This window comes from Puma concolor, chromosome C2 (assembly GCF_028749965.1).
Source record: "Puma concolor isolate L17-30 chromosome C2, mPumCon1.1.hap2, whole genome shotgun sequence".
Taxonomy (NCBI): Eukaryota; Metazoa; Chordata; class Mammalia; order Carnivora; family Felidae; genus Puma; species Puma concolor.
The window spans coordinates 90,318,679-90,334,599 of NC_141675.1; the positions used below are offsets into that span (position 1 = coordinate 90,318,679).

Sequence of the window (15,921 nt, forward strand, 5' to 3'; positions counted from 1 at the left end):
CAGAAGTGTGTGGAATTAAGATGTAAAATTGTTGGAACAAAACACCTACATTAACAGCAGATTAGTATTCTTCCCATATGGACACTGAATGAAAGTGGCTAACAAAGCGTGGATAGAAAATGTATCTCAAGTCAAAGCCAGGCTGGCAGATTTTCAAAGGTAGAACGTTAACCAGACACAGTTTTGATGTTTTGTGACTATTAGGCATAACTTAGATAAGTATCTTTTACATGGTCAACCCACATTTTTACCAGTTTAGTTCTCCATTTGTGGGTGTGATGCTCGTCATTCATTCACTCACTCACTCTCCAATATTTATTGAGATTACCTTTATGTGAGGAATAGGACTGACAGACAAAATACAGGACACCCAGTTTAGTGTGAATTTTGGATAAACAGATAACTTTTCAGTATTTTTGCTTTGTTTTGTTTTGTATTCTTGCTAAACCTGGCAACCCAGCTAGGAAATATGCTGGCTTCTGGGCATATACAAATAAATCATATCTGAATTCTGCCCTCGTGAACTTAAATCACTTTAATGTAAGTCACCCTGAGATGTACTATAACATGTTGCAGAGGTCAGTATTAAAGTGTCAACGTCAGCAGATTTCTCTGACACCAGATACAGACATAATGGCTCCCTCTTGGGAATTGCCCTGCATGAGTTTAAGACCTCTGACATGGTCACTGAAAGATTTTTCTTTCTTCCAGGAAGCAGACGAGATGAACAGGCTACAGGGTCATTGTTCTTAAGGCCAGGTGTGCCAAGATTGCTGGATTCCTTCCTTCTGCAATACTCTTCTCTCATAAAAGTTGTTTTTGTGTAACAATCAGGTTAGCATGCCTTTTCATATACACATATCTTCCTACTGAATTGGGGAGAAATGTGTCTATTTAGTAAAAGTAAAATAAGTAAAGATAAATAAGAGAAGATTGTGAAGGGACGTCACCGCAGGTCTTTTATTTTGGCTTAGAGTAAAACAATAAAGAGCTGAAACACATTCTCCCCCCACGGTCATCCAGCTGCACCTGCAGGGGGTGGGCAACAAGCAATTTGTCCCTGCTGTCTGCCATCTTAGCCAAAGCGGCCTATCATGTCTATCCACTCCTGGACCCCAGGCTGCTGGAAAAGGCTGAAGCCCTGCAGGTGAGACCTGGCACCCTGATGAACTGGGATTAGGGAATGAGTGTGAAGTCCTCTAACCTGCCTCAGTCTCTCATTTCTCTTTCACTGTGACCAAAGAGTTCAAATAGGATCTTGCCTGGGAGTGGGGAGTGAAGGGGAGCAGAGGGAATAGCCCCAATTTAAAAGGACCTAAGACAAGTTAAGGTCGTAGACGAAAGCAGAAGGGGCCTTGTATGTCTGAGAAAACAGACTGAAATTAGAAACTAAACCTCAGGAGCCCTGAGCATAATCCCTCAAGAGTGAGGCAATGTGACCCCAGCCATCAAAGTGAATACTGGACCCATGTATGAAGTCACTGATGGTACTGTAGCCATCCACTGAAACTGAGCACAGTCGGCAGTGCCGCTAGTTCATCTTCTAAACTTAATGTCTGCCATTTTCCTCCTCTCCTGCCCTGGCTCACTGCGGCGATGCTTCCTCTAAGCCACTGATACCGCTAAGCCACAGATGCTCATCAGAGACAGCCTTTATAGCACGTCAGCCAAATCAACCTACTTCAGCAGTCACCCCAAAGGTGAAAAACAGCTGGCCTCAGCCTGTGCTGTGCTGTAGTAACAATATTATAAATACTATATCAGTGATAATTGCCAACATGTATTAAGCACTTACTATGGGTAGCCACTATGCACAACACTTTATATAAATTTTCTTTACAGCCTGACCTTGTAAAGTCAGTACTATTCTCCCCATTCTATAGATGAAGAAACAGCCTTAGAGAAATTAAGTTGTTCACTGCCACTGGTGAGAAGGAATTTGCATCCAGGCCTTTCTGACTCCAACCTTGTGCTGTCTTGTTTGCTCAATGCTTTTAGTAGTATCTCCCCAGAAACAGCCTCTGAGATAAGAATTTAAGTGCAAATAAAAAAAATAAAAAATAAATAAAAAGAATTTAAGTGCAAATAGCTTATTTGGGAGGCGATTTCAGGAACAGTGGAAAGGGAGTAGGAAAAGTAATATAGTGAAGGAAAGAAAGCCAATAGACAGTGTGTTACCAGGCAGTTATCCCTAAAGTCCAGTTGTGCTGGAGGACTCTGGGAGACAGGGTAGAACACATGTAAGAATTATCCCAATCTGAGGGATGAGGAAGCTCTTCATCGTCGGCTACAGGCTGCTTCCTCACCCAGTTCTCCTCTGTCATTGAGGGCTGTTTCCAGGGGCATTAACTTACTTGCCTGGCTTAAGGCCTGAGCTCGCTCCTTTCGCTGCAGAAAAAAAAAAAATGCTCTCAGGTGGGAAGTCCTAGGTGTTTACAATAAGCAGCTTTTGAAGGCATTTGCATGGGGTACCACCAACAACTGCTGCAATACCTTACAGAGATTTCAGTAAAGAAAAATTTTTAGCATTTTAATCGCTATTGTTTCTCTCCTTGGGTTAGGCACAAGTCCGTAGGGGCAGCAGGGCAGTAAGTGACTGACAGTGTGTGTTAAAATCACACTTGACCCTCAAACCTGGCACATGGTCCCAAACCAATGGTTTCTTCCTTGTGATGAGATCATTCCAAGGGGGTTTTCTTGGTCCTTGATGCCAACAGACCCTTGTCAGATCCTTTCCATTAACCTTCCTATTATAACCAGAAATAAGTGAATCCTAGCATGACCTCAGCCAAGCTGTCAAACTGAGACCCCTATAACATATGGTTTATATTTCTCCTTAAAAAGAAAAACATTCAGGAAGCAATAAAATCAGGATTTTATAAAGAAAAAGAAGTGGGCTCTTTCCTTCCTAAATTAAGCTATTTTGATTAAAGTGAAGACTGCAGATACATTTAAAGCTTCAGTGGGAAATGCAAAGATTATGGCTCAATTCCATTTTCTCTGTGCTTCATGCCCTCTTTCCCCTTGACACTGTTTAATCAGACACCTCACCATCCCTAGTTAACCAACATCCAAGATCACCAGGGTCCTACAACAGAAGGAGCTGGACACTCACATGTGGAAAGTTGATTTTGAATTAGGTATGAATAGGATTCTTAACCTAAAATCCTTGGAGAGGCTCCTGAATGTTTCTGATAACTATATATATATATATATATGAAATGTGCACATTATATATATATATATATGAGTACTATATATATATATATATATATATATATATATGAAATGTGCACATTAGCATTTTTCTGGGGAAAAAATACAAAGCTTTTAGCAAATTTTCAAAATTGTATATGATCAAAAAAGGTTAAGAACCTTTGGGTAACAAATAATTCCACAAGGCACTAAATGGCTTGAGGAAAAGCAACAGGGTAGTCTCAGATTTTTCTAAGCAGAACCAAGCTCATACTTCCAACATGTAATTTATAATCCAGTCCACAGCCTCTTACTTTTTGATTCTTATATCCTGGCTATAAATCATAACCGTGTTTTTAGATTTTCATATATTTTGCAACTTTGCTTGTTTTCTATAAACTGAAATTGGGTTGACATGAACAGACACTTTCACACTTCAAAAGTGAGCCAATTGGAAAAGCCATTGATCCAATGCTGTAAATTATAACACTGCCTAGACTAAGCAGAGTCACTAACCATGACACTAGAGGGACCTAAAGTTCCACAACAGGCTCAAAGGGCTGAGTCCTGAATAATCCTAATAACAGACCATCAAAATAGATAAAGCAAAACTGACAGAATGAAAGGAGAAATAAACAGCCATATAATAATAGTTGGAGACATGAATACCACCCTTTCAATAATGGATACAACAGCTAGACAGAAGATAAGGAAATACAGGACTTAAGTAACATAATAAACCAAGTAAATCTAACAGACATACATTGAACATTCCATCCAACAACAGCATACACATTCTTTTCAAATGCACATGGGACATTTTCTGAATAGACCAGATGTTAGACCACAAATTAGGTCTCAATAGATTTAAAAAGATAGATTATCATGCAAAGTCTCTTCTCCAATTATAACAGGATGAAGTTAGATATCAAAAATAAAACTGAGAAGGTCACAAATTTGTGGAAATTAAACAACATACTCTTAACCAATGGATCAAAAAAGAAATCACAAGAGAAATTAGAAAGTACTTTGAGCTCAATGAAAAAAACAGAACATGGCAAAACTTACAGGATACAGTAAAAGTAGTGCTAAGGGAAAAATTTACAAATGCTTACATTAAAAAACAAGAAAGACCACAAATCAACTGCCTAACTTTACAACTTAAGGAGCCAAAAAAGAAAAACAAAAAAAAACCTGAACCTGAAGCTAGCTGAAGGTAAGAATAATGATTAAAGCAGAGATAGAGAACAGAAAAACATTAGAAAAAATCCATGAAACCAAAAGTTGATTTTTCAAAAGATCAACAAAATTGACAAAACATTAGCTAGATGGACTAAGAAAAAAAGAGAAAAGGCTGAAATTACTAAAATCAGAAATGAAGTAGTGACATTACTACTGAGTCTACAGAAATAAATATAAGAGAGTACTTTGAACATAGTGGATAACCTACACTAAATGGGACAAATTCCAGAAATCAAACCTACCAAGACTACCAATCATGAAGAAATTGAAAATCTGAATAGACCTGTAATAAAGAGATTGAAGCTGCTATCAAAAATCTCCTGACAGGGGCGCCTGAGTGGCTCAGTTGGTTGAGCGGCCAACTTCAGCTCAGGTCATGATCTTGTGGTCTGTGAGTTCAAGCCCTGTGTCCAGCTCTGTGCTGACAGCTTGGAACATGGTGCCTGCTTCGGATTGTGTGTCTCCCTCTCTCTCTGCCCCTCCCCTGCTTGCTCTCTGTCTGTCTCTCTCTCAAAAATAATAAACATTAAAAATTATTTTTTTAATCTCCTAATAATGAAAAGTCCTGGACCTGAGGGCTTCCCTAGTGAATATTACCAAACACTTAAATAGGAATTAATATTAATCATTCTTAAGCTTTTCGAAAAAACTGAAGAGGAGGGAACCCTTCAAAACACATTTCATAAAACCAGCATTATTCTCATATGAAAGCCAAAGACACTATAAGAAAACTACAGACCAATATCCCTTATGAATACTGATGTAAAAATCCTCAACAAAATACTTGCAAACTGATTTCATCACCATATTAAAAAAAGTATTATACACCATGATCAAGTGGGATTTATTCCTGGGATGCAAGGATGGCTCAACACATGAAAAATGATCAATATAATTTATCACATTAATAGAATGGAGGGGGAAAAACACATGATCATCTCAACTGATGCTGAAAAGCATTTGACAAAACTCAACATCCTTGGGGTGCCTGGGTGGCGCAGTCGGTTGAGCGTCCGACTTCAGCCAGGTCACGATCTCACGGTCCGTGAGTTCGAGCCCCGCATCGGGCTCTGGGCTGATGGCTCGGAGCCTGGAGCCTGTTTCTGATTCTGTGTCTCCCTCTCTCTCTGCCCCTCCCCCGTTCATGCTCTGTCTCTCTCTGTCCCAAAAATAAATAAACGTTGAAAAAAAAAATTAAAAAAAAAAAAAACTCAACATCCTTTTATGATAAATACATTCAACAAAATAGAAATAGAAGGAAACTACTTCAACATAATAAAAGCCATATATGAAAACCTCACAGTGAACATCATATTTAATGGTAAGACTGAAAGATTTTCCTCTAAGATCAGGAACATGACAAGAATGCCCATTTTCACCACTTCTATTCAACATAGTACTGGAAGTTCAAGCCAGAGCAATTGAGCAAGAAAAAGAAATAAAACACATTCAAATTGGAAAGGAAGAAGTAATATAATCTTTGTCCACAGAGTATGTGATCTTACATGTAGAACACCCTAAAGTTTCTACCAAAGAACTGTTAGAACTAATAAATGAATTCAATAAAGTAACAGAATACAAAGTCAACACACAAAAATTGGTTGCACTTATATACAACTAATGAACAATCTGAAAAGGAAGTTAAGAACACAATTACATTTATAATTGTCTTCAAAAAAGAATAAAATATCCAGGAATTAACTTAATCAAGGAGGTAAAAGACTTGTACAATAAAAACTTTAAAATTATGTTCAAAGAAATTTAAAAAATGCAAACACATCCTATGTTCATGGATTGAAATACCTAATATTGTTAAGATGTCAGTATTACCCAAAGAGATTTACAGCTTAATCCCTATCATAATCCCAGTGACAGTTTTAGCAGAAATAAAAAAACAGTGTGGTACAGGGGTAATGGCAGATATACAGACCAATGAGTAGATAGTCCAGAAATAACCCCTTACATACATTGTCAAAAGACCATTCAATGAAAAACGCGTACTTTTCTGAACAAAGGATGCCAGGAAAAGTGGATAGCTACATGTAAGAATGAAGTTGGACCCTTAGCTGATACTGTACACAAAAATTAACTAAAACTAGATCAAAGACCTACAAATAAGACTTTAAACTATAGAAATCTTAGAAAAAACATAAGGCAAATTTCATGATATTGGCTTTGCCATGGATATCTTGGATATGACACTAAAGACACAGGCAACAAAAGAAAAATGGATGAATTGAAAACTTCACGAAAATAAAGTTTGTACATCAAAAGACAGTATCAAGAGAGTAAAAAGGCAACCCACAGAATAAGAGAAAATGGGCAAAGGACTTGAACAGATATTTGTCCAAAGAAGATACACAAATAACCAATAATCACAAGAAAAGATGTTCAACATTACTAATCATTATGGAAATGCAAATCAAAATTACAATGAAATACCTCCTCACCCTCATTAGGGTGGCTACTACCAAAACCAAAAAATAAACAACAAAATAAATGGAAAACAAGTGGTGGGGAGAATGTGGAGCAATTAGAACCCTTATCACTGTTGGCGGGGATATAAAATGGCCCAGCCATATAGAAAACAGTATAGCAGTTCCTCAAAAAGTTAAAAATAGAATTACCATATGATCCAGCAATTCTGAATATATACCCCCCAAAATTGAAAGCAGGGTCCAGCAGAGATATTGGTACACACATGTTCAGAGCAACAATATTTATGATAGCTAAAATATGGAAGCAACCCAAGTGTCCATCAACAGATAACTAAACAAAACGTGTTATATACGCACAATGAAATATTATTTAGCCTTAAAAAGGAACGGAATTTTGATATATGCTATAACATGGACAAACTTTTAAAGATAAGTGAAATAAGCCAGTTACAAAAGGATCAATACTGTATAATCTTGTTTATATGAGGTACTTAGTCAAAATCATAGAGACAGAAAGTACAATGGTTTCCAGGGGCTTTTGGGGAGAGTAGAATGGGGTGTTGTTTAATGCATATAGAATTTCACTTTCACAAGATGAAAAAAGTTCTGGAGATGATGGTGGTGATGGTTGTACAATATTATAAATGCATTTAGTACCACTGAATTGTGCGCTTAAAGATGGTTAAGATGGTATATTTTATTATTTGTGTATTTTGCCACAATAAAAAAACATTTGAGAAAATAAAAACAAAAAACCCTGGAAGCGATTACCTCAAAAATTTAAAAAGGGAGAAAAAAAGAAAAACTCAAAAAAACACAGACAAACAAAAAGGAGGGGAGAAGCATAAAATTCCAAACAGTAGAAAAATGGTACACCAGGCAGCCATTTTGTAATTGTAAATTACTGAGAAGCGATGTTGATGAGATATTAAAACACTCACAGTAATATGCATCATATCCTATTGTTGTAATGTATTTATACATATATACACAGTTGGGAAAAGTCTAGAAGGGAATGTACCAAACTGCTAACAGTGGTACTCTTTGGGATTATGGGTGATTTTTTATTTCTTATCTATGTTTTCTAAAATAAGCATGTATTAAGAAAAATCCATGTAAGCTTCTAAAAAAATCAAGTCAGCTTAAGGAAAAAACCCTGTAATCTCAAGTAAATATGTTAAACACTTATAGAAGGATGAAGACGGGAGAGGTTTTCAAGTCTAATTCAATACAAAGCTAAATTTATTAAATACCCAGTTTCCCCAAATCAGTATGATTTTAGTTTCCGAGTTTTTATTTTAATTGTAATTAAGATTTTCAAAATCTAGTCCTTCTTATTAAAAAATGTAATCAGTTGGCTTATTTAATTTCTCCCCATATGATTTAAAACATTAACCCCAAACTCAATGTCTTAAACACCAAAGACTAATTGCCATTAAAAATCGTGAAGCATGCTAATGTAAGAATACGGAGTCATTCTTCATTAACAGTAATTACCTCGACTGAAGAGCGAACTATGCATGGAAGTAAAACAAAATCCCAACTAATGAGCACCATTCTGAGAGCAAGGGCCACAGTGAATAATTCTGAAATTGCAATCAGAATTACACAAAGCTAACCAGACCAAGGATTGACTTTTATTGACTATCAAAACCAAAATCATTCAAAATGGCACACAAAACACCGAGCCGAGCCAATTCTTTTTGAAACCTGTTGGTCCTCTCCCTCAGTCCCTTCCTCTGGCCCTTGAGAGTCCTTGTCGCCTCTTCCCTCGGCTAATTCAGGGTAGCGGTTCTTCAGAAGTTCTTTCAAGCGTTCAGGAGCCCGGCTCCTTTCGGCCCCGCCCCTCCCGGCTGCCCCGCCCCCTCCTGCCAACCTCGCCCCCCCCCCGGACCCTCCCCGCCCCGCCCCGCCCCGCCCGGCCTGCGGCGTTCGGTGGACTTCTCCCACTTTCTCTGCCAGTGTGTGACGAGCAAGGCGCCAGGAGGGGTCTATTGCGCAAGCTCAGGGTGCTGCGCTGGAAGTACCGGAGACGACCCGGCAGCACTCACGAGACTATGAGGCGCGACATTCGGCGGGCTCCTTCCCGGAAGCGGAAGCTCGGGGGGCGGGCCAAGGGGATCCGGGAGTCCACGGCGGTTAGTTTCTTTTATCGTTTGGCTTTACTTCCCTCCGTCTGGGCTTTTCTGAGGCTGCGAGAGATGGTCAGGTCCGGATCTCGATCGGGCCAGGTGAGGGCTGCGGACCTGAAGCGTCCACTATGGGGGTATAGAGGGACTGAGGGGGCAAGGGCCAGGAGAAGTGCAAAACTCTGAAAAAAATAAAAGCAAAGACAATGTGGCGGCGTTAAAAATGCTGGGAGAGGGGAGTTGGGGGGACACCCAATGTTAACATCCTAACACAGCCGCACTGTATGTTCTGTTTTAATTGTAGTCTTCCAGAGCGTTGGCTTTGGTGTAGGGCGCCGGTTCGAGGCCAGCCTCCGTCGTGGGTAGGGTGACTTAACCTCTCCAACGCTCAGTATATTGTTGCATCAAATACAGTTTCTTGGCTTTTCCACCAAGTGTTGCTATTAGCTGGTCTTCCGTCACAATTACTGGTATTTTACAACTACTTGTAAAAACTAAAGTCTCCCAGTTAGTGCCCCCACCGACAGCCTTACCCATTCCAAAAGCACCCCCTCGTCACTAAATGATTTATTTTCTGCTTTAAAATCTACACAAATCCTCTTTCAAGGTAAAATCTCAGTTCTTTGGCCTGTCAACACAGCTATTTTTTGATTCCCCTAGTGCATTCCTTACCAGACCCGTCCCCACTCCAAGTGTATCCAGAACTGTTCACTGATATGTTCTTCAGTGTCCTGGATGCCCCATGCCCTCTCATGCTTCCATGTCTTTGCACTTCCCTTTCTGTACTGCCTGGAATGCACCTCTGTTCCTGGTACCTCCACTTTCTATCTTTTCCCTCAGCTCAGGAGCCACTCAAGAGCCTTCCCTACCCCTCTCACTTTCCCATTGTTTGGGTGCTCCTTGCTTCCCCCTTTTGTGCTTTGTGCTGACCATTATTAAACTGCTTTTCATACTAGGGACCTTCCTAATCTATATACGTCCCTTACTGCACAATTTATCTCTATATCCTCAAGGCCTGGGATAGCACATAGCATATAGTAGATTTCTAGGTGATGAATCAACTATTTCTCACACAGACTCACTACCTGGAGTGATCTTATCCTCTTTAATATATCCACGTCTCTCATTCTCTCACTTGATATCAACTCACCTATGATACTGTCTTCCCCATTAATATTAATCTTAATGCTTTTTAAAAAAATACCTGGCTCAGACTTTCTTCATGAGTACTTCCTGAGCATCCTCACCCTTATAGATCTTTCTCTTACATTGAATGAACTCAGAATACGTGCAGTCAGCAAGGGGGAAAACGTGGTTTTTGTAATCATGGTCACCTTCAAGATTCACATTCCAATTCTGCCATTACTATGGTAGTGATATTAAGCAAAGTGCTTTCTACTTCTCTGAGCCTCCTTTCCCTTAGCCATAAAGTAGTTGTAAATAGGTATAAAATCCTGCCTCAAAGAATTGGGGAGAATTACATGAGAGAACCTGGTAAAACATCTATCTCACTCTTGGCATAAATGTGCAACAAAATTTGGTCCCCTTAAAAACAGTTTACAACCATCTTGATGGTAAGAATAGCTAACACTGGGGTGCCTGGGTGGCTCAGTAGTTAAGTGTCCGACTTTGGCTCAGGTCATGAACTCGTGGTCTGTGAGTTCAAGCCCCACATCGGCTCTGTGCTGACAGCTGAGTCTGGAGACTCCTTCGAATTCTGTGTGTGTCTCTCTCTCTGCCCCTCCCCTGCTCATGCTGTATCTCTCTCTGTCTCTCAAAAATAAATAAACGTGGGGCGCCTGGGTGGCGCAGTCGGTTAAGCGTCCGACTTCAGCCAGGTCACGATCTCGCGGTCTGTGAGTTCGAGCCCTGCGTCAGGCTCTGGGCTGATGGCTCGGAGCCTGGAGCCTGTTTCTGATTCTGTGTCTCCCTCTCTCTCTGCCCCTCCCCCATTCATGCTCTGTCTCTCTGTCCCAAAAATAAATAAATGTTGGAAAAAAAAAATTTAAATAAATAAATAAATAAATAAATAAACGTTAAAAAAAAAGAAAAATGGGGCGCCTGGGTGGCTCAGTCAGTTGGGCCTCCGACTTCAGCTTAGGTCATGATCTCTCAGTCTGTGGGTTCAAGCCCCCCATCGGGCTCTGTGCTGACCGCTTAGAGCCTGGAGCCTGCTTCAGATTCTGTGTCTCCCTCTCTCTGTTCCTCCCATGCTCACACCTCTGTCTCTCTCATTCTTTCTCTCAAAAGTAAATAAACATTTTAAAAAATTAAAAAAAAAAAAAAAGAATAGCTAACACTGAGGTAGCACTTGTGTGGTAGATGTTACTCTTAAGTGTTTTTCCACAGTAGTTCTAATTCATTTAATATTCATAATAGCCTTATGAAGTAAATACTATTATCATCTCCATTTTATAGATGAGGAAATTGAGGGATGAAGACTTCGAATAATTTTCCTACAGTTACAAAACTGGTTAGCAGTGGAGCAGGATTCAGACCCACATAGTTGGTCCCAGAGTCCCTTCTTTTAAACATTATACTATAATTAGATGTATGACTTTGAACAAGCCTCCTTTCTGTAATTTAGGTTCCTAGCTCACAGAAATGATAAATCATAGGGTGTGGATTAAATTATTCTACAAATGTAATCTTACTTTGCACCTGTTAGTAGGAGATACAACTTGTAAGAAATGCATATATTTTTCTCAAATAGCAAAGAAAAAAAGTTTAATGATAATACCCAGTAGAAGTAAATGTGAGATAAAGATTATGGTCTCATGCATTGTGGTTTGGGGCACTCCTTTTTGAGAGTGTTTTTGTAAATGGTATCAAGAGCTATTAAATGAGTTATAGCCTTTCACCAAATAAATAAGCTTTTAATCCTGAGTATGAAAACGCTTTTTTCTGTACATGGAAATGTTTATTTCAGGCTTGTTTTTCAATTGTGAAAAATAGAAGCAAACCAAGGATGTGTTATATTACTTCCACTCAAGAAAATATTATACAACCATTAAAAAATTTTGTGAAGTTATGTTAATATGGAAAAATATTTAAAAATAAAATCATAAGATTTACTTTTTTGCAACTAGCTAGTCATCATGACTAAGAAAATCCATATGGGAAAAGATTGGAAGACCCAGTAGCAAAATCTAGTGTCTAGATCTGGTTTCTAAATATCATTCGCTAAAAGGAACCATGACTTCTAGGAGGAATGGTCAACTCCACAGCTGGAACAGGAAAATTATAAGATGAGCCTGGATACATCAAAATAAAAAGCATCTGCAGAGTAAAGGAAACAACAGAGTGAAAAGGCAGCTTATGGAATGGGAAAAAAGATTTGTAAACCCTCTGCCTACTAAAGGGTTAACGCCTAAAATATATAAGGAACTCCTACAACCTAATAGCAAAAAACCAAATAATCTGATTAAAAAATGAGCAAAGGGCCTGAATAGACATTTCTCCAAAGAAGATACATAAAAGGCACATGAAAAAGCACATGAAAAGGTGCTCAACGTTACTAGTCATTAGGGAAATGCAAATCAAAACTACGGTGAGATAACACTTTACACCTCTTTAGATGGCTATTCTCATTGGTGAGAATGTGGAGAAATTGGAATACTTGTACACTTTTTGCAGAAATGAAAAATGGTGCAGCTGCTATGGAAAACAGTATGACGGTTCCTCAAAAAATTGAAAATAGAGCTGTTGTATGGTCCACAAGTTCTACTCCAGATTTTTTTTCCAAAAGAATTGAAAACATGATCTCAAAGAGATATTTGCACTTCTCTGTTCATTGCAGCATTATTCACATTATTAGTCAGGATGTGGAAGCAATCTAAATGTCTATTGATAGTTAAATGGGTAAAGAAAATATGCTATATACACACAATAGAATATTTTTCAGCCTTAAAAATCCTCCCATGTGCAACATGGATGAACCTTGAGGATATTATGCTAAGTGAAATAAGCCAGTTAAAAGGACAGACAGTGCATTATTCCACTTCCATAAGGGACCTAAGATAGTCACACTCAGAAGCAGAGAGCGGAATGGTAGATGCCAGGGGCTGGTCTGGAGGGAGGGAGAATCGGGGAGTTGCTATCCACTGGGTATAAAGTTTCAGTTATACAAGATAAATAAGTTCTAGAGATCTGCTGTACAATATCATACAAGTAATCACCTGTATAGTATTGTGCACTTAAAAATTTAAGAAAGTAGATTTCGTGTTATGTATTCTTACTACAATGAAAACAACAACAAAAGATGAGCCCAGAGCACCTTGTTGCAGAAAGTAAGGAATTGCTCAAAAAATAATGGGGCCATGTTGAAATGATACAGGAGCTAGTTTGAAGAGACTACCACTGATAGAATCTGGGACAATTGGAGCATCAAAGTATTTTAATAATGATGATGATGGATCATAACCCATGGCATAACAGGAATCACTGATCCATACTAACAAACAACAAAGGAAAAGTGCTTACCTACAGTTGAATGCCAACTAACAACTATAGAAGGAAGATGGAAGTTACACAAATCACCGTTTCACAAACAGTTGGGATTAAGGCAATCATCAAGGGATGCTACAACTACTGGGTGAATCTGATGAATAGAAGTCTGCATAATCTCAAAGTATCTCCCCATTAATTACTTAATACAATGTTAAAAATACTAACCTTAATACTAACAGTGAAAAACCTGGCAGATGCCATCTTAAATGATCAAAATTTACATTACCAGTAATGGGACAAACTGGTACCATATGCCTACTTACATTAAGAAGGACAAAATTTCCCTTTTGTGGTATTCCTGCCAAAAATGCACAACCTGAATCTAATCGTGGGGGAACATCAGACAAGTCTAAATGTCAAGAGGGACATTCTACAATGTAAGTGGCTTGTACTCTTTAAATATGTGAAGGTTATGGAAGACAATGAGCGATAATCCAAGGAACTGTTCCAGATTAAAGGAGACTAATGAGGTATGACAATTAAATGCAACATATGATCCTGCATTGGGTATGGACCAGAATATTTTTTTTAATAAAGGACATTATTAGAATAATTGGCAAAATGTGAATAAAATCTGTAGTTTATAATACAGTGTCAATATTAATTTCCTGATTTTGATAATTATAGTTATATAAGTGACCTCGTTCTTAGAAAATATTTAGGCGTACGTATTTAATATAAAGGGGTATCATATCTGTAACTTAGCCTGAAATAGTTCAGGAAAACCACTAATACTTAGTATTTCTCTGTGTTTTTATTGTATATATTTTGTTTTTGCATATATTTTGAGAGAACATGGCAGATGTAGTAAAATGTCAACAGTTGGGGAATCTGGGTAAAGTGTATATAGAAATTCTTTGTACTGTTATTTCAGAATGAAAATTACAAAAGAGAGTTTTGATGAAAATGTGCCAATATGATAGTTACTTTTTTAGGGTGCTTTTATCCTGGGTAATTTTCATTACCTGACTTTCTGTTATATAAGCTCATGCATGTTTTTTGGAGAAAGATCACGTGTAATCTTACAATTATGCCATACATTTACCTCTGTATACTTTTTGTTTTTAATTTTGAAAGATAATTGCGGTAGCTGTTTTTGGACTTGGTCCAGTGTATTGGAATACCATGGTTTGGAATTTTATTACAGTTTTGGCCAGGACACCAACATATGTATATATAAAAGGGAAGGACCCTGAAGGTGTCATGCAGGGACCAGTGGAGCAGTACTATGTAGGATCTTATTTCCTATAAAGTTGGTTCTCTTTACTGGCTTCATGACTCTATCATATCCCAAGTTATCTCAAGAAGAAATATAACTCCATTAACCCAATTTTTAAAATGTATTCTCAGCAGCATATAACTCCAGATTAGTTTGATAGTTACTGCTCAAAGCTATCTTGGGATGAAATATGTCAACATGTAAAGAAAAACCATTAATGTAACTGCCAACAGTGACTACTTGTGAAGGGTGAAATGAGGGGGTGAGTAGGGAATTTAACTCATGTCTTAAAAAAATTTTTTTTTTAACATTTATTCAATTTTGAGAAATAGAGCGTGAGTGGGGGAGGAGCAGAGAGAGGGGGAGAGACAGAATCTGAAGCAGCCTCCAGGCTCTGAGCTGTCAGTACAGAGCCCAATGCAGGGCTTGAATCCACTGACCATGAGATTATGACCTGAGCTGAAGTTGGACGTTCAACCGACTGAGCCACCCAGGCACCCCATTATGTCTTTTAAAAATTGTATTTTAATTAAAATTTTTTTGAATGTTTATTTTTGAGAGAGAGAGAGCGCGTGCAAGCTGGGGAAGGGCAGAGAGGGGGAGACACAAAATTCGAAGCAGTCTCTGGGCTCTGAGCTGTCAGCACAGAGCCCAACTTGTGGCTCAGATTCACGACTGTGAAATCATGACCTGAACTGAAGTCAGATGCTTAACCGACTGAGCCACCTAGGCACCCCTAAAAATTACATTTTAAATAGAGATTATATTTATTGATATAAGTTATTAAGGTATAAAGAGGCATACCTTGGAAAATCTCCCTTGCTCTGTCCTCTAGATTCTCAGTTTCCCTCCCCAGAGGCAAACACAACGAACTGTTTGTTGCCTAACTTTCAAGATAACATGGATGCATGTTAAAGCAAGTGCATTTTTTTTTCTTCTACACAAAAATTAGCCCACTTATTTTACTTTTAAAATAAAATTGTTTTTTCAAAAACAATATTGTTATATGAGTTTGAAAAGAAAAAGTGAGGGAATGAGCTGTAGGTAAAGAAGAATGGTAGAGTTTCCATGGGCTGGTCTTGTCAGGCATTCTAAATAATGTGGATAACTATTGTTTAACACACTGTTGGAAGTCCTCGCCTCAGCAGTCAAACAACAAAATGAAATAAAAGGCATCCACATTGGCAAA

The 15,921-nt window shown here is 38.4% G+C and overlaps 1 protein-coding gene across 3 annotated transcripts in view; it reads left to right on the forward strand.

Annotated features, from left to right (window-relative positions):
* The first annotated feature begins 8,917 nt into the window (after positions 1 to 8,917).
* Positions 8,918 to 15,921, forward strand: part of CCDC14 (coiled-coil domain containing 14) — a 53,250-nt gene continuing 46,246 nt past the window's right edge. For all 3 annotated transcript variants that reach the window (XR_015240247.1, XM_025913897.2, XM_086675224.1), the window contains exon 1: positions 8,918 to 9,106. Coding sequence is in view for 2 of the 3 variants with exons in the window: in XM_025913897.2 (XP_025769682.2) it covers positions 8,933 to 9,106 (174 nt within the window). In the remaining variant the exon portion in view is untranslated. The remainder of the gene's footprint in view (positions 9,107 to 15,921) is intronic.